This window comes from Thermobia domestica, chromosome 8 (genome assembly GCF_964235325.1).
Source record: "Thermobia domestica chromosome 8, izTheDome1.hap1.1, whole genome shotgun sequence".
In the NCBI taxonomy this organism is placed as follows: Eukaryota; Metazoa; Arthropoda; class Insecta; order Zygentoma; family Lepismatidae; genus Thermobia; species Thermobia domestica.
In genome coordinates, this window is record NC_137461.1 from 265,781,814 (window position 1) to 265,807,530 (window position 25,717).

The 25,717-nt window shown below is 35.1% G+C and overlaps 1 protein-coding gene across 10 annotated transcripts in view; it reads left to right on the top strand.

The window, feature by feature from the left end:
* The window catches only part of Rim (Rab3 interacting molecule), a 516,869-nt gene that overhangs the window by 376,147 nt on the left and 115,005 nt on the right, over window positions 1–25,717 (top strand). For all 10 annotated transcript variants that reach the window (XM_081769756.1, XM_081769757.1, XM_081769750.1 and 7 more), the window contains 2 exons: window positions 3,490–3,655; window positions 10,283–10,372. In XM_081769756.1, the coding sequence (XP_081625882.1) occupies window positions 3,490–3,655; window positions 10,283–10,372 (256 nt within the window). The remainder of the gene's footprint in view (window positions 1–3,489; window positions 3,656–10,282; window positions 10,373–25,717) is intronic.

Consider the following 25,717-nt stretch of genomic DNA (forward strand, 5'->3'; position numbering starts at 1 on the left):
TCGTGTTCGTGGGTTTTCTCGGGGCACTCCCGTTTCCTCCCACATTCTCATTCCAGCGAATTTTCCACCATCATTCATTTGCCCTAATCATCCGTCTTCTTAGCCTAAAGAGCATAATCGTGGTACGTTAAACTGAAAGAAACATTTACAATAAAAATAAATTAAAACATTTTAGAAACTAAAAGCTCTGGATCATAGATACTGAGAAGAATACCAACATTATGACGGAAACGCAACAGTGCTCGGAAATGTAAGGGAATTAAAGGATCGAGTTTTTACTGGTTAAAGAAACTGAAAATATATTTGTCAGATGAACTCCAAGAGAGTGTTGGGCAGTTCATTTTATTGATCAAGAAGCACTTTAGTTAATGACAAAGTGGCAATAAGCGTTTTCTTAATAGGACATACCGAACAGCTGCCAAGGAATGTTTATGTATTATATTGAATATGTTAGTTGTAGATTAGATTAGAATTATACAGAGTGTCCCATTTGTAAGAGGTCCCGGGAAAGTGATATAAAAATCTTAATAAAAGAGGATATGCAACCAAATTTGTACATGACATGCCTTTATGGTTGAGAAATGAACGTACATTACAAGAGGTGCTGGAAATGACCTCTCCCCCTGTATACACAGTTCAACACGGCCCTGCATGTTCAAGAATGTTGCTGCCACAGTATTGAGCGTGACTGTCTGGATTTCAAGGCGGATGTTCTCACCTAATTCGTCTACTTGGAAGCATTGCAAATCTGTGAAATGTGGCAACTATGAGATTCCGCAAGCTGTGTGTGGGTCTCGTGTTTCAGTATAGCTAGGCTTAATGTTCATGGTGTTTCGTGAGACTTGTTTCTTCCAGCGCTGTTTGATTCTGGCGATGAATTGAAATTCAGCGCAAGAGTGCGTGTTTCTTGTGAAACAATATTGGATAAGTAGTTCCTTTAAGACGTGTCAGAATAGTGAACTCACAAAACATACGTTTATGGAGTAGTGACAACCAGCATGCAGTCGTTGAAGAATCCTTTCATTCAAAGAAGGTGGGCATGTTCCGTGCATTATCACAGCAGTGCATCATCCGGTCAATTGTTTGACACTACTGTCACCAGTAAAGTGTACCAGGTATTGTTTCATGAATTTACGAACCAGTTGGATGACGAGAAACTGACACTTGGCTGATACCAGTAAGACGGAGCAACAGGTCACACGTTTAAGGCGAGTATGGCTGTGGTGGAATCATTTTTCCCTAACAGAGTGATTTCCAAAGTATTATGGCCTCCAGGTCACCTGACTTTTTTCTGTGGGGTTATCTTAAAGGTAACGTGTACAAGAACAAACCACGCACCATCGATGAGTTAATGAGAACATACACCATGAAATCCAGGCAGGCACGTCTATTGCTCTGGCAGGAACATTCTCGAACACGCAGCGCCATATTGAACTGTGTATACAGGTGAGAGAGACCACTTCCAGCACCTCTTCTAATGTACCTTCATCTCTCAACCATAAAGGTTCATGTACAAATTTGGTTTCAAATCCTCTTTTATTAAAATTTTTATAACACTTTTTCCGGAACCTCTTACCAGTGGGACACCCTGGCAAAAGAGTTCGTAAAGGCTATAGCGGTTTGAGACAGAGGTACTCAACAATGGCGTATCCAAGGGGGAATAGTAGGGATTATAACCACTCCCACTGAATCTTTCATATTATATTGGAATGATTTCAGTTTTCTTAAATCTTGGAACTGCAATGATCTCTGTCTATGAACTAAAGTTAATTTATACGTATCACTTCCAAATATTTAGAGGATGTAAATGGGCAGAGTGTATACTTAAGCAAGGAGACCGAGTAATTTTTTTAAATTGAAATTAAAGATAGTTGTGTGTCATTTCAAGCGATCTGAGTGTTAATCTACTTTTTCAAAGCTAACCGAAGCTGGACGACAATGTACGACTATGAATGATTGTTTGAGATACTGAAAATTGCATAATACTGAAGATCTGGGTGAGACCCTCGCTTGCAATACACTTCCAGGACTTCCTAGTGGGAGGTATTGTAACGCACATTGCGCCACAAGATCGTTTATGTGGGGCATTGATTTTAAAAGTCTAATATAATTATTATTTTTATGTAAATAAGGAAAGTACAATCAAATCGAAGCTTTACAGTGACATTGATAAATATTGAAAAAATAGAGTACTGGATCTTGTATTTGGAATCTAAACTTGAAATAGCGGGAAGAAATGCTTATGTGGAGAGAGGTAGTGTCAGAGAAAGAAGTGAACATGTATACTGCGAAACACAATCAGGGAAAATATCACTATAATACTTGTGACATACTCTCCCATCAATTATTTCTTGTTACGCCTATATATTACAGATGTTACAATTATGACTGAGATTACAGAGATATAAAAATAAATATTTAAAGGCAAATTAAAATTGTTAACATTAGACAAGTCAGAAACCAACGCAGAGTTCTTATTAAACGCTTGCAGAGACATGAGTTTTTAAGTAAATGCAGAGAAAACTAAATACATGAAAGTTCGCGTCAAATTATGGACGCGTCAAAATATCAATTAATACTTTCGATAAAGTGTGTACTTACAAATATATAGGATCAATGTTAACAGACCAAAACCATATTCACAAAGAAATTAAAAGTCGACTGAATGCAGGAAATTCATGTTATACTTCAGTTCAAAATCTTTTGTCGCCGCGATTCTGTCGAGGAATTTGAATCTAAAAACATATAAAACGATAATCACGAAACATGGTCCCTTACTCTGAGAGAAGAACGTAGACTGAAAGAATTTGAAAATAAAATCCGGAAACGAATATTGGAACTCAAGAGGGATGGGAATAGGGAATGTGGAAACTTCATAACGAGAAACTGCAAAGTTTATACCGATTAACAAACATTGTTAGAGTCATCAAGTCTAGGAGGCTCAGGTGAATAGGTCATGTAGCCAGAATGAGAGAAAGTACGAACGCTTTCAAGGTTTTAACTGGAAATCCAATCGGAAAACAACCATTAGGAAGACCTAGGCGCAGATGGGAGGATACAATTAAGATGGATCTCGCAGAAATAGGAATACAAAGTAGAAACTGGATCCAATTGGTTAAGGACAGAAGTTAATGGCGAGCTTTTGTAAATGCGGTATTGAACCTCCGAGTTTCATAGGCCATAAAGTTAATTAGTTAGTTAAAATTGTTTTATTTCACTGTTATGTTTGTTAGTGTTAATAGGATATTTCTAATTACAGTTGTTGAAATATGCACTGTACGTATTAGAACCACGCATCTATTATAATAATTTGTCTAACAAGGAATACAAAATTGAGAATACCTGCCATAGAGATTAGAGAAAACAAAACTGTTTATCAACTTGAACACACTTTTATTGTTCTAAAAGAGAATGAAATAGTCACACTTATAGATAATGTTCTATTAATAAACTTCCTTATACTAATTAAGTTTTCTTTTTATTTTCTAGTGAAAAATCTAAAAGAAGAACCAAAACTTTGGCTAATACAAACGATCCAAAATGGAGTCAAACATTCATCTACTCATCTGTTAGAAGAGCAGATTTAAAACTTCGGATATTAGAAATCACCGTATGGGATTATGACCGTTATGGGGCCAATGATTTTTTGGGTGAGGTAAGATATCTATATGAAATAAAATCGATGGTACATCTAAGGTTAATATTTATTTATTTCTAGTTACATATATAGTTTGTAAGATTTCTGTAGGGGTTTACTCCTATTACTAAAACCAAACATCTCTTCTTCTTAAATTGCATTATTTATGTAAAATATTATTGGTGTTATATGCGGAATGTATCGTGCAGCAATTTTTAATACGTTTCACAGATTTAGCAGTCGACTTCTTGAGAGATTGTAATTTTGCTTTTAAAAAATGAAAATACAATCTTCACAAAGAACTTGTATTGTTCCTGCACGTCCTCATTTTATTCTCCAATTCTCCTTACAATGAAGCTCAAGAATTATGTATAATAAGATCATCATCGTCATAGGTATTCTGTCATTATTGGAAGGTCACTTGCTGCAACTGAGAAGCTTCTATGCTCCACGGTCTTCCGCTAACCTTTTCGACTTCATGTACGATTTTCCTCTTTTGATATCGTCCATTAATTATAGTCTTTTTCACCCCCTCTCTTTCTTTCCTGCCCGGGTTCGATTCCCGGCGGGAGCTCATGTGGTTCGGATTCCACGTTAATCAGTAGGTCCACGTCTCATATAGCCTCGCTGCTGAACGGGATGCTAAAACTAAAATCAACTCAACTCTTTCTTTCCTACAACCATACCCCTTAAAACGTCTCTCGTGATACCGTTCCTTCTTATCTAATGTCCCAACTAGTTTCTCTTCCTCTTCTTAATAATATCAAAAATTGTTCTTTTCTCCCCAACCATTTCTAACACCCTCTCATTCATTTTCCGCTCGACCCAGCTAATTCTTTTCATTCTTCTCCTTACCCACAGTTCGGAAGCTTTCAGTTGTTTTTCATCATTTTTGCATGTTGTCCATGTTTGCAACCCATACAGCACAATACTCCACATAAAATACTTTATGAGTCTTTTTTTCTTAACTCTTTGTTCAAGGTCTCACAAAATAGCATTTTCTTCCTCTTAAAGGCTTCTTTTGCCATTCCTATCCTTGCTTTTATTTCACGTTCACACTTTATTTCATTACTAATAATACTGGGCTTTGTTAATTCCAGTCTCTAATACTGGCAAAGTACAGACATTGAAATAAAAGACTGATAAAACCTCTACAAATAACATTATAAAAAAGTGAGATAAAATAATACGATAGGTGAAGGGAATCCTATCTATCAGGGAGTCCTATCTATCAGACTATCTTCTATTTCCAGACCTTAGATATAGAAATTCGTACCTCTCTCTTTCCCCATTTTCACTGTGTCAAAGAACGCTTAGCAATCATGTCTTGATTGGTCTGTACCAGCAGATTGCTTCAATCAATCAGAATGTTTTGCTGGTTCGAGTTAGGTAAATAGGTCTGTTTAGCAGCAGAATCACAACAAACCTCTGCGAGAACTAAACTCAGCATTCTTTGCCTTCTGTAGCCCTATCAGGGAGAACATATAAAGTCTCACTAGCGACTCGAAAATGAAAGCAGAAAACAAATAACCCTAACTATTGGTGCAGATCGAAATTGGGCTCCAGGGGTCAAAGAATGCTGAGTTTGAACTCTGTACGAATCAGAAGTCAGAGTTTAGTTCCCGCAGATATTTGTCATGATTGTGCTGCTAAACAGACCTATTTACCTAACTCGAACCAGCAAAACATTCTGATTGATTGAAGCAATCTGCTAGTGCAGACCAACCAAGACTATAGGTTGCTAAGCGTTTCTTGACATAGTGAAAATGACGAAAGAGAGAGAGAGATAAGAACCCCTATCTCTAAGGTCTAGCAAATTAGTATGAAATTTAAGCACAAGGAATAGAACAAAGACGGAAGAAGATAAAGTGTTATCTCAACTATTTTCAAAATAACAAGTAAAACTATCGGTCAATATACCTATTTTCTCGAATATAATGTGCATCATTCTACTCAATTTTACTTTCAAATTGAAAAAAGTGCGTATTAAATTCCAATACAGAAATACAAAAAAAAAAAAAAAAAAAGTCTTGTTCGAAAAATAGTGTTTGTTGTTGTTCAACACTTCTACACTGTTTAAACAACCATAGCTTCAGCAAAACGTAACAAAAGTTCTTTTTTAAAATAATAAAATGTTTTCTTTTTATAACTAAAGACAAATCCATTGATATTCTTTTATAAAATACACTTTTTGTATAAGATAAGTTTTCCATTTGTGCATTAGAAACTAATTGTATAAGATAAATGTTCTTAATTCGCATTACGGTTGCTAGCAAAACTTTTTTTCTGATTTCAAGTTATTAAAAATTTGGGTGCATATTAAAATCGATGGGGCATTAGATTCCAGTAAGTATGATATTTCAAATACAACATCGGGAATAACGTTCAAAAGACATGGTTCAAGCCTTTCGAGTCATTCAAAAATAACTAACATTGTTATTAGGATGTTAAAAATCTAAGTATATAAAGTCCCACATAGTTAGGATGTTTTGGAAACACTTGTTAATTAAAGCAAGTGTCAGTTGGTTATTAATACACAGTTATTGAATCAAGTTCTTTGATAATTATCGAATCTGCAGTTTATGACGTTTGAGAAGTACGAAATTGGATTTCTTGATCTGAAAAGAACTTAAATTACAGATATTCACAAGAAACATACAAGACATCATGATCATGATTTTTTAAGTACAGACAGTTTATTCATAATAACTTTAGTTATTTGTTTGTGAACTGATTAATACACCTTAATTTAATTTTACCTTTTCCTTAGTCCTGAGATGAACATAGAGTGATCAAAATTTCTTGATTGCTGGATTTACTTATTTTGGAAAATAATTTGAAATATGATTTTTTTCCTTGTTTTGTTTTTATTTAAAATAGGCTTCTTTGCACTTGATTTCTGTTAAGATAAGTAAGGAATAATTGTTTATAAATTTAAATTCAATATTGATAACCTATGAGAGTTCAAGCAAAAATTCTGTTATATAGATGTGATTCCTTACATCAAGATAAGAGAAAAATTTCAAATGGACATGTGGGAAAAAGTGCATAGATTCGAAGCTAGTTGTTTAGAATCATCGAAAAGATAATTCAACATGCATCATTTCGAATTCGAAAAACGTGGATTGGCGGTCCATATTAGCGTAAAATAAGTCGTACATACGCAATCCAAAAATGAAAATTTCATCAATGTTCAATGAGTATGCGAGGGATTCTCTACAAGGTATAATTCCCAGACATGCTCTAACAATTCTCAAATATGCTCTGATTTCAAGGTGGGGTTCAATGTAGACAAAAGGCAAGACTTGACAGCAGTGGACACGAAACGCTTCAGCGGGAAGTCGGAAGTGTTAGGAACTGCCAGCTCCATGGTTTCTCGTATTCGGGATAACGCGTACTGTAATGTGTTTTGTGCATGATTCACCTTTTTTTTTTTTTTTTCACGTATCATGGAACAAAAAATCACAGCACACGTTATTCGGAACACGAGAGACCGTGGTGCTGCCGTTCCCTAACATTTCGGACTTTCCACTGAAGTATTTCGTGTCCCTGTTATCAAGGGAGGCTTGCCTTTTTACCTACTTTGGACTCTCTTTGAAATCAGAGCATTTTTGAGAATTCTGAAGAGAGAATGTCTATGAATTATGCCCTGTAGAGAATCCATTGCACATTGATGAAATTTGCATATTTGGATTGCGTATGTATGGCTTCTTTTGCACCAATATGAACCGCCACTTCACGGTTTCTAGAATTCGAAATAGCGCGTGTAGAAATTCAGCTTTTTGACGATTTTGGACAGCCCTAGTTCTGAAATTATGCACTTCTCCTCACAGCTCTATGTGAACTTTTTCTTTTATTTTGATGTAAGGAATCACCTCTCGGTTTGTCGGTATAGTTCATTAACATCCTGTATATATTTACCGTATTTTGTTATAATGTTTTTTTCTATTTTTTAATTTTTGACATCTGAAAATACGTACGTGCTTTTAACATTGATTTTTTTTCGGGCAGAAGAGAGAGAGTTTATCTTATGTACTTTGAAAACTTCTCTAATATGATTAGTAGGTATTCCTATATATACTTCCGGTCTCTATGTAGGACCGCGGTAACTCTGTGGTAGAGCGTTCACCTCTGGTGCGTGGGGTCCGTGGTTCGATTCTCACTCAGGTCAAGTGAACTTTGTGGTGGACAAACACCGTGTGCGTAAGTTTTCTCGGGGTTCTCCCGTTTCCTCTCACTTTCTCATTCCACAATTTCATTCCTTTCTCATCATCGTCGTCTCCTTTAACCTAGCCGGTATAACCGTGGGACGTAAAACTGAAAGTCTCTGTGTACTCTATGCACAGAAATTTGAACACTCTTGGTTGAGAAATACTGTTCCTTGATATACAGAAATAATGATAGATAGTACCCACTTCATTAATAGGACTCTTTCCGCAATTTTGCAGCTTCTACGCTCCCTCGTAGACCTCTTTATTTTAGCGAAAATAATTATAATAAACAATGTTAATCAAGTAAATATCAATATTAAATAGAGGTATGTTCTCATATTAAGTAAATTTGTTCAATACAATTTGCTGTAGCTGATTTTATAGGTTTAACTTTAAGATATTGATTAGAGGTTTATTTATGTGTGTAAAACCATTTTAAATGGTATTCTAATGATAAAGATATAATGTTATTTAATGTTCCCTATTAGCAGATGCTAAAATAGGTTTTGTATTTTATGTACACATTAATTAAATTAGAGTAGAAACTTTCACATGCACATATCCTACATTTTGGGACAAAAATAGGCGTCCATGAATATTTTCTTGGGAATAAAATTACTTGAAACTTCAGTCAATTTAGTAAATGCACGATGTTTCACTTGTAGAGCACTCATCTCTGGAGTAAGTGGTCCTTGGTTCGATCTCAGCTCACGTAAATTTGTGGTGGACAACATCAGTCCTTGGATTTTCTCGGAGTTCCCCGTTTCCTTTTACATTTTCATTCCATTAATTATTTCACAATCATTCACTTTAATGAATCATCCATCTCCGTTAGCCTAGAAGCCACAATAGTGAGACGGTAAATTAAAAACTTTATTTATTTTTATTCCAGTAAAACATCAATAAAAATTAAGTCAAAATTTAATTGATTGTTTTATTTTATTGTAAATACTTGTTCATTTAACTTTAAGCTTATTGTATTCTTAGCCATCGTTATATAAAACTCTGCAGTCATGTACCAATACGTCGCTGTCTTAAAGTAATGAGTGGATTAAAATATTAGAAATGAATGAAGTATACACGTCGAATTCATTGTATTAAATGAAATAATCAAGGTACTTACTGTAGGAAGTAAAATGGTGCTAAGATAACGGATGTATCCTATAATCCGGATCGTTTAAAAGCAGACAGTTGTAGTATAGTTCTTGTATCCTGGTATTCGAAATAAACATTAATTTTTGGAACTGAGATTTGGAATCTGTATGACTATTATAATGCTTGTTAAATGCTGTGAATCTGCTTCCCCGCATGATATCCGGACCTGCTCGACTGGTGATAAATGGAATGGAAGTCCGAAATACAAATTGTATAAAACAAGTTAAGATTTTTATTAGGGCAACGAATGACTTACTATAGAAAGAAAAGGGGTATTACTATTGAGTTTTTTTCTTTTTTAAATAATTAACCCATAAGCTGAAGGAATCAGTTTCCGAATAGATACTACTATACCAGAGATAAGAGAGAAGATTCTGTTATTTTTTTCTTTTGTCGTTGCAGCAACCCGTGTTCACTAACATGTTCATCGATCTATAAGGACCGCTATGAATAATGTGTGCGACGCAATGGTCAACATTTTGAAAAACATAATGTACAGGCGCGATGCCTCTTAAATTTACAATATTCATTGAGTAACATTTAGTTGACACCCATTTGACAACACTTCTTATGTTTCATTATGTTGTACAGCAGATAAATAAACAAACGTCAACGATATGATTTCAGTACTATTTGTTTTGCTGCATACTGTATATTAATTGAATTTTTCGACTGCTCTCGTTGACCTATATGTCTCTAGCAGTACGGTTCCTTTATAGTGTAAGAAGTAAACTGCAAAAGAAGTCTTAATAAAACGGTTGGAATAAGAAGTAAACTGCAAAAGAAGTCTTAATAAAACGGTTGGAATAAGAAGTAAACTGCAAAAGAAGTCTTAATAACACGGTTGTATAAGAAGTAAACTGCAAAAGAAGTCTTAATAAAACGGTTGTATAAGAAGTAAACTGCAAAAAAAGCCTTAATAAAACGGTTGGAATAAGAAGTAAACTGCAAAAGAAGTCTTAATAACACGGTTGTATAAGAAGTAAACTGCAAAAGAAGTCTTAATAAAACGGTTGGAATAAGAAGCAAACTGCAAAAGAAGTCTTAATAAAACGGTTGTATAAGAAGTAAACTGCAAAAGAAGTCTTAATAACACGGTTGGAATAAAATACATCCATTCCAATGAAACATTGATAGAAATAGAAAGAGATATTTCAAAATGAAAACAATTTAAAAATGTCTTTTCTTCTTGGTAATCATAAGTTTAAAAAATCGTTATGATTATTATAAATTACTAGATTATTATTATAATTAAAATACATTTTTTTCTCTGTTGTAGGTTGTGATAGAGCTTACTTCGGCTCCTTTAGACGAGGAGCCTGAGTGGTATTATTTGAGTGCTCACGAAGAAATTCTTCCATCACAATTGGTAAGTAAAATATAATCCTTGTTGTTATAAAATATGATAGAAAGTGTACTGCTAATAGCTCTACATGGTGCAGTTTTTAACGTTAATAGAAACCAGGAAATTTACAGATTATGAACAACAGAAGTTAGTAGTAACGAGCGAAAAATTAACTTTACGTTTCAGACGAGTAGAATAATAAAGATATTGCCTTACAATATAAAGATTTTTCACATACCAATTTTAGACATCCTGGGAGAATGGACAACAAATTTAATGTTGGTGCAATAGGTTAGATCAGAAAAACCTGTCTTTAGCGGAATCGAACGGGACTAGCGAGAATTCCCTTTAAACATAGGTTTCCGGTTAACGAAGGTAGACCTCTAAAAAAAAAAAAAAAAAAAAAAAAAAGCATATAATGAACATTTTGAGATAAAGCAAGATGCTGTATGTACCTTAGTCAATTTACAGTATTTATTTTTACTACGCATTAATATGTGCAAAACTTACAATGAACATAAAAAATACTGTACACAAGTTAACTTAATTTTTTCAATAGTCAACGAGGGTTTTCTGTACACGTTGCTGCTTGTCTCTTCAACTTTCCACAGAGACTTTAGAATGAGAAACCACACAGAGAATATCGGTGTCATTTCGAAGTAAGGCAAATGTTGCAGTTCCTTTAAACTTTTGATAGACTCTTGATACATCTTTAGCCTACATTCTTTTTCCAACTCAATGCTTTATTTCTTTTCTTCCTTCACCTCCTCTTTTCCTTTCAGACTTTCCGTATAATTCTCAACTAAAACATGTATATTTGTCTTCTGCCTCGGTTTGTACATCACTATCTGTTTTGCTAAAAATATATTTAATCTTTCTTAGGATGTCTAAAAATTTTCTAAATGTTGCACTCCGAAACTTGAAATTTTCATTTAAGAGGTTTATTTTGATTTCCGTTGTCTGTGTAATACAGTTTCCACTTAATGAAGAGAATTTAACACGATTTTTGCCAGTAAATTAATGAGACTGAATTATTTCCGTTTAACACAAGTTTCCATTTAATAAAGAGTCCGTTGAAGACAGGTTTTATTGTACCAATTAAACTATAAAATAAACTTTAAAAAATAACTATTTTTTGTAGGCTTTTGAATGGTGATGCATAAAACACTTATTATGAATGAAATAAATATATAAAATAGAAATATAGAAAGTCTCTGTCAGTTTTTTTTTTTTTTTTTTTTTTTTGTGTGTGTGTGTGTGTGTGTGTAATGAATGATATCGATAACCTTACAGTGCCAATATATTATTTGAGTGCTGCCTGCTTTGATTCTCGGTTCCTTCAAATATGAGAAACGATGAATACATTAAAATCTCATATTTATGGGTGCATAATTAACATAAATTGTGATCGGTTGGCCAATATACTGTAAAAATGTCACAATAACTAAATATCGAAAACGAAACTTGCAGTTTATCCACTATAAAACCATAATTTCAGAGATATAACCATGTAGATTTTAGCACAGAATGTAACCCATATAGATCTTACCACTTAATAATCATATGACCACTACGACCAACTGTTCCCACTATCACGTCCATGGGCTTATACATAATGTCAATTAATGAATAAGTTCAAACTTGATGAATCTTAAGTTTTTGAATAAAATCATTGATAACATAGTCCCATTCTTGTCAATATTACCTTTATCCAAATTTAATTTGGGTTTCATCTTGCTTACATAATAAAAACACATTCAATTCAGTATGTGATGAACATTTTCTAATGTTTATTTTGTATTATTTTTTTACGCCATACACAGAAATTATGACGAAATATAGGAGCTGTTTGATTACTCATTTCTATAACAGATTTTCATGATTCTTAACAGATTCATTACTTCCTTGTGCAACTGTAGATCTCTGGTGAATGCGAAACGCAAATACAATTTTTCAGGCATGTGAGAAGTATTTCATTGTATTTCAGGAGTTACCGCGATAATACTTCTGCCCTGTCTTTAACTATATATTCTTATTTTTTGTACCAACTCTGTAAATGTTAGTGGGTACATGTTAGTGTAAATGTTATTGAAATAAAATGTTAGTGGGTAGATGTACCATCTGTAAGGTAGAACTATTAACTAAAAGTTGGTTATTTACCAATATATTCTCCTGTGTGAAAACTAAATATTCTCCAGGCGTATCAGAACAACAAGCTAGTTCCGTCTTCAATACTAAAGTAACAAGGATAAAGACGGGTAATAAAAGTATGGTATTGAAACAGGAATACATACCATCTAATGAATATAACGTAAAGGTGGACACTAAGCACAGTGGAGGAAAGAAAGAAAGAAAGAAAAGAATAGTTGAGTTTGGAAGAAGCGCGGTGTCTATGTTACGTTACTGTTACCAGATCCAAAATACACATTAAAGGTAGATAGCCAGATTTTATCAATGTTGCCACAATCCAGACTTAAGCCGGTTTATATTTATGAATAACAAATCATTTTTTAATCTCCCGTTGTTTTTATTATTTTTCTTGAACTTTTCACATTAACCTGTTTTATATTATATGTATGTTGTTTTAGGTGAAGGGACAATCCCGACATACCCTCTTCTTGTCACTTTTTTTTTTTTTTTTTTTTTTTGATTGTCTAATATGTTCTTTAATTTGGGTGTTAATATTGCGTTTAGTTCGATCTATATATGAAGAGTCGCATTCACACTGAGCCCGATAAATATCTGACTTATCAAGGGGTAAAAGATAGGAGATTAATTTCAAGACCATTTCATCTACCAAATCGTGATGAGGAGGTTAGGAAGATGAGGGTTCCTAAGATGAGTGTTGTAGAGAATAATAGGGTTTTAGGATTACTGAGCATTAGAAAAAGAAGAGTGAATCTTTATATGCGAGGTATGAGCCCACTAGCTTACCTTAGCTTATCTTTTTACATCTTGGTGTATGGTGCACATTGATTTTTGATGTCAGAAGTGAAAGTTTAATTCTTTTTAGATGTAATAAGAGTATATTGAAATACTTGATTTATCCTATCACGATAACCCTTTAATCAGGCATCTTATTTAATTGTTATTTATAGGGCCAAATGTGAATTTTCGATGGTGGGGATTATATTTAATTAATTAAATTTAGGAACAATATATTGTAATAATAATTAAAACCTGAAAATCAATGAAATCCTATTAATTGGCCTGGAATACCGGCTAAAAGTATATTAATGGGCTTAACGTATAAAATAAATGCTAGGTTTTACAGCATATGTGTGGAGAGAAAATAAATATACTTGTAGAGAATACAATTTTGAATGGAAAAAAAATGGTATCCTATATCAAGGGGGATATGGGTTTCATTTAATACTGATTTTTATTGATTGACGTTATATATGATGAGCTTTACACAATAAATCCTAAAAATCCAATTGCTAATATTGCTAATATACCTAATACATCAAAGGTTTCGTTATTACCACTTTCTTGGGTTACAATATGTGAAATTATACCGAAACCGGGGAGAATTAAAATGTATACTTCAGGAGGCCGAAGAATCAGAATAGATGTTGGTAGAGAATGGGGTCCCCTCCTTCAGAGGGATCGAAAAAAGGAAGTGTTGAGGTTTCGATCAGTTAAAAGTATTGTAATGGCCCCTGCGAGTGCAGGGAGGGATAATAAAAGTAGGACAGCAGTGACTACTACTGATCAAACGAATAGAGGCATTCATTCTAAGGTTATTCCAAGAGTTCATATGATAAGTACGGTCGTAATGAAGTTTACTGCCCCTAAAATTGAAGAAACTTCCGCTAGATGAAGAGAAAAAATGGAAAGGTCAACAGAAGTTCCAGCTTGGGCAATGACTGTAGAGAAAGAAGGATACATTGTTCATCCCGTTCCTGCCCCATTTTCGACAATTCTTCCAGTTAAGAGTAGGATTAATGAGGGAGCAAGCAATTGGAATCTTATGTCATTTAAGGAAGGAAAGGCCATATCGGGTGCTAAAAGAGTTACATTCACACTGAGCTCGATAAATACCTGACTTATTTAGTGGATCAACAAAATAACTTTTAAACCCGGTGAGATGCTTTTCTAAACTTTTAGGAGGGATACTGCAGGCAGATATGTTATCCTTTCCAAGAATACGTTGAATTTTTGTCGATAATTGTGAAGAGTAAGGAATTTGTATACAAGTTTTTACTTCTTTGGGAATAACTCTTTTAGGAGCTTGCACCGATCTACATGTTTGATTATTAAGCATTTTTCTACGGTACGCAACTTATAACTGTTCTTTTGTCCTGTTTGATATAAAAACTATGTTTCAGCATTCAGATCACTTGGACGACCACAAATTAGTAATGCCCTATGAAAGGAATTCTCCCAAAGATTGGCCTCGTACAGTGTCTAAAGTAACTACATTGGCACTGTAAGGTTACCCATTATCATTCACTACACAAAAATGTGACAGAAAGATTCTATCTTTCTATGTTTCATTCATAATAAAACTTTTATGCGCCGCCATTCAAAAGTTTACAAAAAGATAGTTTATTTCATTTCTTTAAAATGTTATTTCAGTTTAGCTGGTCTTTTATCTTTAAAACATCTGAACTATTGTACCAACATTAAATTTTTTGTTCATTTTCCCAGAACGCCTACAGTTGGTACCTACAAAGTTTGTACAGTATATTGTAAGGCAATATATTTATGATATTAATAAAAATATTATCTTTAACTCAATTAAGAACTCGGGTTTTTAACTTGTCCGTTCCGTCCCAATGACTACTTGTCGTCTTTCTCAAGGCAATATCTTCTACAAAACTCCATTGGCCCTTCCTTTCCTTACTGAAAGAAAAAGAAAGTATTTAAAAAGAAAACAAATTGTGGTGTGCAGCATTGTAATATGCAGCATTTTTTTTTAACATATAGAAAATATAGACACTCTTTCCAAGTAAAGGTTTAACTATTATTGCTAGAGGTGGTGTGAACGCAAGTGTGGTTTTGTAATATATGTATCATCAACTATAAACGGACGTTCGAAATATGAAGACTGACAATAGGAAGTACTTTCAAATATCATGTTCTTCCCTCTAAATTCTAACCAGGTAAGCATTCATATTAATGGGCGCAGATTTAATAAAGTTCGACCTTTATCCCCGACTTTTTATCCAAGATATTACACGAGGACATACGTTTATGATACTAAAGTACATTTACCTTTTAAGTTAGTTCTTTTAAAGTAAATTTAGGATTGATTTTGTATCGTCATAATTATTCTGCCATTATTGGCAGGTAACTTGCTGCAACTGAGAGGCTTCAATGCTCCACGGTCTTCCGCTAACTTCATCGACTTCACGGAGGATATTTCTGTTTTGCTATCGTCCATTAATTGTAGACTACTTCATCCCTCCCTCTCTTTCCTGCCACCATACCCTCTAGCACGTCCTTCATGATAAATTTCCTTCTTAGCCAATGTCCCAACCAGTTTCTCTTCCTCTTCTTAATAATATCTAAAATTGTTCTTTTCTCCCCTACTATTTCTAACACTCTTTCATTCGTTTTCCGCTCGACCCAGCTAATTCGCTCCATTCTTCTCCACACACACATTTCGAAAGCTAGCAGTCGTTTCTAATCATTTTTGCGTAATGTCCATGTTTCTGGCCCATACAGTACAATACTCTACATGAAAAAGTTTATGAGTCTTTTCACCAACTCTTTGTTCACGGTCCCACAAAATAGTATTTTCTTCCTCCTAAAGGCTTCTTTCGCCGTTTCTATCCTTGCTTTTATTTCATGTTCACATTTCATATCATTACTAATAATACTACCGAAGACTAGTCATCTGTTCTATTTTCTTCCCTCCTACTTGTATATTTGACACTGACTGCTACGTTCCAATCACCATAGCTTTTGTTTTGTTATAACAATGATATTTTTTTCTGTGGTGCAGAAATAGTACTTCTAATGTAAGTCCACAAAACAACGTAAGAATTCCTTAAAAGATACGTCTGAAGGAAATGACAAGTAGTCGTTGAAAAGTATACGACAAGTTAAAAATAGGGTGCTTTAAGTGAGTTCAAAACTCAGTAGTGTGTTCATAGGCGCCGACTTTGGGGGGGCAGGGCACTTTTGGCCCCCCCAATATTTAGCGGTGGGGTCCTCGCCCCTCCAATATAATCCGGCCGAGGAAGAATTAACAAAGGGGAGCAAGAATTTCTGTTGTAAACTTCGCCATTCCTTTAATTCAACCTTAGGAATAGCCTTCTAGGAATGGGTACGAGTCGAGCTAAAACTCTACTCGAATCGAATTAGAATCCGAGTCGAGTCAAACGTAATTTTCTCGAGCCGAGTTCCGAACCGAGTCGCTGATTTTTTTTTTTGTCAAGTTTCAAGTTGAGTCGAGTTTGATAAATGGCTCGCTCGTTCAGCTCGTTTTAACTCGTTTTAAAATCATGGCATGATTAAACTGAAAAGCGAAAGCCATGAGAAATGTAAGCGATAAAGTGGAATACTTTTAGTATTGTTCACGAGAGGGGACACTGCTTGTATCTCGTTTCGTCTCGATAACGAGATGACAAAGGATTTTATAACGAGGCCTCAAATGTCGTTAGCACCAATTTAAGTATATAGTTTAGTTCTTACCAACAAGGCTGAGACCTGCACGAATTTTTGTGCCCAAACAAAAGCTCAACCCGGGTAGTGATGTAAACTTTCTCGGCCCATTTCAACGGAGCGAAATGCTCGAGCCGGCATGATTGGGATGAGCCATCGATTCGCCCCAACTGAGCTATCAGCTCTGTTCTTCTCAGTTTGGGTGAGCTATCGGCTTAGATCGGCTCACCCACGCCCGAGCCGAGCAGTTTTGAACAAGTTTGGCCAGAGCACTATAACTTTTAATAATATTTGGCCTTAGCCAAATCCTTGCTTCTCCGGAACTAAAATCCAGAATCTCGTGAACGATGGCTATGCCTCCTAGACTTCACGACTTCCGAGGTCGGCAGTCAATTAGTTTTTAGTATTCAGATAGAAACTACCTAACTTTCATGTTCATACACGGTGTTATAATAATAATAATAATAATAATAATAATAATAATAATAATAATAATAATAATAATAATAATAATAATAATAATAATAATAATAATAATTTGTAGTAACAGTAGTATCATTGATAATAATTACGCTGTCTAAGTAGGATAGTTGAAGAGAGTACTTGAAACTACATAAAATTTAGCTCCATTTGGCTCATTCTGGCTCGACTCGACTCGAAACTCGACCTGAATTCGAGTCGAGTTGGAGGAAATTTTTTGAGCCGAGTTCTCGAGTCGAGCTTAAATATGTCTGTTTCGAGTCGAGTCGAGTTTCAAAGAAAACTCGCTCGAAGTCGCTCGTGGCCATCCTTACAGCCTTCTTATTCGATAGAAAAGGCGGTTTTCAGACTGGTTTTTAGACTGAATAGAGCACTGAACCTTCAACCAACACTCTGGCAACACTGACCTGACAAGTGAAGATCAATGCAGTATGAATTTTGCAGCGGATCGAGATTTGGGGGGGAGGGGGGCCTTCATCAAGCAGTTAATTGAAAAGGGTTGAATACGATGATGATATATTTATTCATTGCTTGGACCCCCCAATATTTTCTTCAAGTCGGCGCTTATGAGTGTGTTACTTAACGACCTGTCATTTAGACATAATAGGACAAGAGATTCTGAGCCGTAGTAGCATGGCCGTTAAGGGTCTATCTACCAATTGAACCGCCCATATTCGATTCCCAGTGCAGTTGCTTTATTCTCGAAGTCTACCTTCGTCCAAATGCTGCTCAGGAGTTTACCCAACCCCCGTGGGGAAACATTGGGATAAACGCGACCAGAGCTAGTTCTGATCCAATACTTCTCGTCTGATGATATCATTAAGCTTGGGAACATTTCCTCCATACCATCTTTGGTTATAGGGCTAAATTGCCTTATCCTGATGGAGGTGTTTATCGTTACTTATATATATATCCCGATGAGGAGGTAATTTGAAGCTCCTCAGTTATTTGAATGAAAGTAAAATAATTGTTTCTATGGTAGGAAGTGCACAGCGAAAGTAAAATCACATCTTATGCAGAAAAAAGACTATTCAGATATCCAGGCATGACAACCTTTAAAGGAATTTAGGAATACAGGCTATCCAAAAAGTACCCGTAGACCTCTTCTTTAAAATAAATTCTTTTTAATGTGGTCAAACATTGTTAAATATGCAGTATATTTAGTTCAACTGCTCTTTTGTGATGCGATTTGGTTGGAGATATCTCAATTGATCGAGAGATGGCAGCACATGTTTCCTCATGCATCTTAGTTCGGTACGTGGCCTGTCTTTGATACATTATGAAGCAAACGCACGTTTTTCTTAATCGAGCAGGATTGGTTCACGAGATGGGTTCTTGCCAAAGCGATCTTTAAACACAGTCATTACTTGTGTTATTGTTTGCAGTGTGTGTGTGATTGTTCGTCCACCTACTTATACATGCTACTAACCATTCCTCAACTGGGTAACTATAAGCACTCACATCAGCCATAGCTTCACAATTGAAATGCTCCACATGACCTTAAACACTGGGATATCAGATAGTGTTTGAAAGCAGGGTTACCAGATAGTGTTGTCTGTGACAATAAAAGCAATATTTACCAATACTACAACTAAAATTATACATACATTGTTCTCTGAATTATTTAAACCTAGGAGCACGGGGACTTCTTGGACATCCTGTTTTATGATATAAGAGAGACAATATGTGTCGAAGGGGACACGGTGGCTCAGTGGTAGAGCGTTCACCTCTGGTGCTTGGGGTTTTGGGTTCGATCCCAGCCCCCGCCAAGTAACTTTGTGGTGGACAAACACCGTGTTCGTGGGTTTCCTCGGGGTTCTCCCGTTTCCTCTCACTTTCTTCATTCCACCATTTCATTCATTACTCATCATCACTGTTTCCTTTAGCCTAACCGGCATAACCGTGGGACGTAAAAGATTTCATTTCATTTCAATATGTGTCGATTTTTCTGGTATGTTTTAGAAAATATTTCAGCTCGATTCCCGGTAGGACCTCATGTGGTTTGAATCTCATGTTAAGCTGTAGGTCCACGTCTCTTATAGCCTCACTGCTGAAAGAGACGCTAAACTGAAAATCAAGTCAAATCAAATTCACAAAATATAAACATTTTAGTACTTTTACATGATAATTTCAATGGAAAGAATTTCAATCCTGGAAGCAAAGCTCCAGTTCTCGTACAAAAGTACAGTTTAGGTTGACTTCAAAATGAAAGTTTATCAATTGTGTCATAAACGATTAATAGTAGTAAATAACATGTTGTTCTATTGGATAAAAAAAATGAAACGTTGTTGTTGTTACTTGCGTTATATTAAGTGCCCAATTACATTATCCTGAAAGTATAACATTTCCGAAACATTTAAGGTTTTCAGAATTTAATTTAGTTCGTGTACCTTACTTGTTCAGAAATTGTTTAGTAGCTTGTACTCGGAAGCAAAATAAAATCTCAATTTACGGAAGTTTCATAAATATTTCATTAGAAATCAGGAGTTTATTTTCAAATCTTAACTATCTATTCATACAGATTTAGAGGGAAACCTGAAAAATTTATCCACCTAAAACGAAGAGTACATGGAACGTTATTATCTCTTATTATCCTGATAAATAATAACAAAAGAATTTATAAATGTATGTTCGTGATTTTGTTCGTACAAAATTGGAATGAATATACACGCTAACAAGTGAATTTAATAAGAAAGTTAATTCGTTAATTAATACGTAAAGTCTCCTATATTTGGAATATAACACTCATATAGGAGTTAATAATAATTATTAAAATTAAATAAGGTCACCTCTTTTTGGGATAGACCATGAAGGCTCAAATGATGTGTATGGAGATAAAGATTCCATACTTTCTTGGTTTTGTCATTCATGGATGTGATTGGTGAACACAATGCTTTGCTCTCTTTCGCTCTCCCAGGCTGTTCCAGGTATCCATTTTAAAGATACTGCGTAAACCTCAGAGTCACATTGAAACAAAGATAGAATGAGAAAAATTTCCCTCCACTATCTCGGCCCAGTAAGCATGACAAACAGTAAACATCAGGTAGCGCTTGAGAAATTTGGACAGTTGCCACTTCTTACGCTGTAGGTTTTACCCGTGTAAGGTAATAAATAGATTTGTTATTAACTTTTAAAACCACGCCATTCACTTATAAACACGCTGTAGATGTCTTACAGAGTACATAACTGCGATTCTTCATATAAGATTGAATATCGACAAATTCGTATGAATTAGTAATTTTTAATTCCCCGTTAAGGGATTGAATCATCTTTCCTCAGAATCAGTTATTGAAATAAAACACTGAACTGCTGAACAAGACTGTACTATTCATAAAAATAAATACTTTACATGTTACGTTTCGATCTTCTTACCAAGATCCTCATCAGACATTTGCAAGACGTGCAGCAATGTTGTGTTGTCAATCAATTTCTACAATAAGCTTTGCTTTTTGAAATACTTTAAATCCAATGATGGCCATTATAGCTTTTTCTATTTTGCAGTTACATTGTTTAAAGTTTTAAGACAATATCAACTATAAAGAATATTTTAGAAAGGTGATCTTAAAATTGATCCCTTTTTATAATACAAGGGATGCACAGTATGAACGAACGAATATATATCATTATATGAAATTAATATGAGCAAAATTTATCATGTAAACAATGCCGAGCAGTAGTTCGAAATACACAGTAACACCTTTCCAAAAATACGACTGTTTACTGTGCTTTCTTCTTCTGGTAGAATACGTTAAGATGTTTCTAATCATTCACCTTTGTAGTAATAGTGTTTTATTCATATGTACACAAAAATGTGTTTGTTTGTTACGAGGGGCTTCCAATAAGTTATCTCCCTAGACAGGAAGGAATTCAGATAGGACGAAATGAAAATGGAAATGTAAGATTACAATTTAAATTGTTACAATTACAGCCCTCCCTCATGCACATTCATCAACAAAATATTCTTGGGGAATGTTTTCTTAAAATCATTTGCAGGTGTAAATCCCGTTTGTCCTCTGCTATTACTTTTATTTATTTAAAAAAAATACTTCTCAACTAAGCTAATCTTTATTTCCGAATACGGGTACATGCACACAAACTTCAAATGCTCTTTTTAATTATTATCTTCATGCTACTAAATAATGTTCTTCACAATACTTATGGCATGCCCACTTCTTTACTCCGACTTTACTCCTGCTCACACAAACTCTTGACTCATGCCCCATCACAGACTATTGACAGTATCCTCTATGATTTGTTACCTTAAAGATGAGTTAAAGGCTTCTAGACGAAGCTGATGACACCACTAAATTAAAGTAACTTTTAAGAGCAGAACAGTGTATTATTATTGTACTAAAATCATAAGATATCCCTGATATCTCAACACAATGGTATTTTTATTCTTATCATGACTATCTCTGGTATGTTAAATTTGATAGAAATGCTTTTTTTGTGATCATTATCTTCTCTTTTTTCTGAAAATTATTTCTCTTTCGCTGTCCATTTCCCGCTCACGTTTCATTAATAATACTATCTAGATACCGAACACTAGACACATGCTTTACTTTGATATCACCTATTGTGGCTGTCCGTGTCTTCACAAATGGACACGATATTAAGAATGAATCTCAGATAATTTTGAAAATCTCTATCTCACACTTCCTAAAGTGAATGTAAAAAAAATATTCCAGCTAGCCATAATAGTTACCATGATTACATCCCTCCCATCGAAAGTTGGAATCGCGATAGGTAGATGCAATCACAGCAAGAAAAATAAAAGCTTTGGGTTAGCACTACAGGTTGACTGCCACGAGCATCGTATGTGGTGCTCACCTTATTTCTCTGCGGGGCCATGAGCACCATATATGATGCTCATGTTTGATATCACAAATTACTAACCTATCCAGGTTCTTGAGCATCATATATGATATTCATTGTTACAAATTACTGTGAGACCACGAGCATGACATTTGGTGCTCGGCTCCCATTGGTACATTTTCGGGAGAAACAAAATATCGCGACAAAAATGTGATATAACTATCAATAATCGAGCCAAAGGTAAGAAGAAATTTATGGCCTCCTGGGACGAGTACCCTCAAATCACCTTGGCAATCAATCTGATACAATATCGTATTAACAGGTTGCAACTAGTGAAACCCAATAATTAAATGTTATGTATATTTATTAGAACTTATAACTGACCAAGAATATTAAATCTTGCATTCACAGTTTACAAAGATGAGTCTAATTAACCAGATTTTTAAAATATAACCATGCAATTAAGGATTTACCGCTGAGCTCACCTGATCAGTTGTTAATAACTCAACAAGTTACCATTAATCGTCTTTGGTGATCTTGTATATCGAGACAGGCCCGCAACTAGAGGGGGGCTAGGGCGGCCTGGTACCCCAAAACTTTTTGTGGCCCCTCAGACCTCAATACAAAATGCTACTATTAATACAAAAAACACAATTTAGATATTTGTAAGAGAATTTCTAATGATTTGGCCCCCTTACATGTTCATGCTGCCCCCCCCGAACCTCTGTGGATGATTTCGGGCCTGTATCGAGAATAATTATTATACTTATGATTTTGTTGTTGTTCGTGCAGCTGTACTTCAGGGATTCGCTAATTATCAAATCACTAGCGAATAAGATTATTATACGGCACTTTGTAGGGATGAGGGGAACAACAAATCACCGTAGCTGCGTCTTCCACTTGATGACGAAACCTTCAGCCTCTTGTTACGTAATCGTGGGTTTTGTGGCCACTGTTCATTGGTACAAGCGCAACGACCCCTTAACATGTATTCTTGACTTTAACATTATTATGCGTTTTTTCTTTTTTGTAACTACGCGACAATCAATTTCCACTTAAAACTCCGACACTGATCCACAATGAGCTAGCACCACGGTAAAATAACTATAAAAACGGATGTGTGCTACTATACGTTTTAATTGAGAGACGAACTAGTTTATAGCTGATGCAATCCAATCTACGGATGTGTACATTTAATAATCAAAGGTAAAAACTAAGGCCACTGGCTGTCAGTGTGATGGTTCGTCCACTCGTCCCATATGAACTGACTTTGACAGATTCAGCCATCATGAACGTGCTGAGGGTACTTGCTTGTGATTGGTGGAAAATGTTCACTTGGCAATAGGGGTATTCCAAATTCATCGGTTCAAGAAGGTCTACTCCTGAAAAGTCCTGTAGCACCTTGGGAATGAACTCCTTTCCCACAGGCAACGGAAAATGAACTATTGTTCGAGTTGCGTATTGTTACTAGCCGGCGTCGTTGTGTCGCGTGGAAGAACTTTGTAACGCAATAGCGTTAACTTTTGGTCACCCAAGAAATGTAATGCTCAAAGAACATAATGAATAAAATTTGAAATCTGCTTTTTTTCTCTTTCTTTTGAGTCCTCAAAATGACGGTCTCAACTCCTTTCTATAAACTTCTTTAATTGTTACAGCTTTCACCAATCTAACTACCCTTGCTTTCGTTTTTTTCTTTTTTCATAAATATATTCATCTGTTAATAGCATCACTTTCTAAGCTTTTCATCATGTTTTCTAATGCATGTGAATTTTCGATTCAGATTCCGCAATAGCAACCATAAAATCTACAAAGCAAATACACTAATTCTTCTACTTCCAACCGAAACAACATTGTCCTTACTCCCTTGCGAGAATCTTTTATTTATTTATTCTTTTAAATAGTTATTGAATGTTGTTGGTAAGAGACATTATTTTTGTCGAACATCTCTTCCAATTACAATATCGTTTCGTCATTTCCTCTTTGTTCTACTTAATAATTGGTTTCCTCCTGATTTTTGATATTTACATTTTATTCCAGTTTCTTACCCTTTCCAGCTCAATGATGCCATTTGGAATCACAAACTGTTTATAATCATAAATCTAATATTAATTCATGCAGTTTCCCCATGTAATCATAACACTCTTCTTTCGGGTCAATCTTATAATTTGGTATCTCTACTTACTCGCGTTGAAGCAAAACAGAGGATCTATGATGTGGCATCATTGCAACAGGAAATACTGTGTACATATGTTTTTCCAACACACAAAAAAATTCGGGCTGGAAAGGGTTAATAGCTGTCAAAATTACTGAAATTCACGCAGCTAAAAGAATTTGCTAAATCAACGAACGCTGTGTATACCTCTTTTCTTTTATCTAAAAAGGTTTCACCTAGCCCCCTTCAAGCCTAAATCAAAACTGTACCTTTTCTTATCTTCCTTATTTATTCGTCGATATACTTTGTTTAATATGCAAAGCTGAACTTCAGCTGCATGCAATGTGTGACTAGTAGTTCTAATAGTCTTCACAGTATTTTGTATTTGACTTCTTTTCTAATGTGACCTCTCTGTAAGAAGTATTACAGGAATACACTCACTCTCTCGTTATTTCATTACAAATTCGGAATATTTCATTTATCTATTTTTATCGTATATCATCTACTTCAGTTGTCTTTTCCTTTTCCGTTTCACTACAATATTTTTCGACCTAATTACTCAGTAGTGCAAATCTTTGTTGTTCTTATTCACGTCCTTTTCATTTTAAATACCTGAAATGTACAGCTGGTTCCTACCCTAATACAACTCTTCAATGTATCATTTGCATCTGCCTCAAACTTAATTTCACTCACTAAAGGATTTTTTTATTCTTAGTTTTTCTATTGTATATTGTCATAACTCACCTTTGTTTCCTTTTTATTTACGTTGAACTTGTAGTGCGTTCGTTCACTCAATAGAAATGCAGTTCGCAAATTTCTTTCAAGTTCCCATGCTGATTTTTACAACAGCATTCCTTCCTTCCTCCATTCTTCTTTCGACCGTAATTTGCGGGGTTGCAACTTCTTAACATCTACTGTGTCTGCTCTTTCTTAACAATATTATGGCTAATATGAAAGAGACGTCAGACAATGTAAGAACAAATTTTTAAGGTTTACGTCCCATGGTTATGTCGGCTAGGCTAAAGGAGACGGTGATGATGAAATAATGAATGAAATGGTGGAATGAAGAAAGTGGGAGTAAACAGGAGAACCCCGAGAAAACCCACGCATACGGTGTTTGTCCACTACAAAGTCCACTTGGCGCGAGCTGGGATCAAACTAGAGACCCCAAGCACCAGAGGTGAACGCTCTACACTGAGCCACCGTGACCCCATCAATGTAAGAACAAGAAAGCTGGTCTTGGGAACAGAAAATTGAGCACAAACTTAGAAGACAGCATTGGAACTATGGCAACTAAGACTCCACGT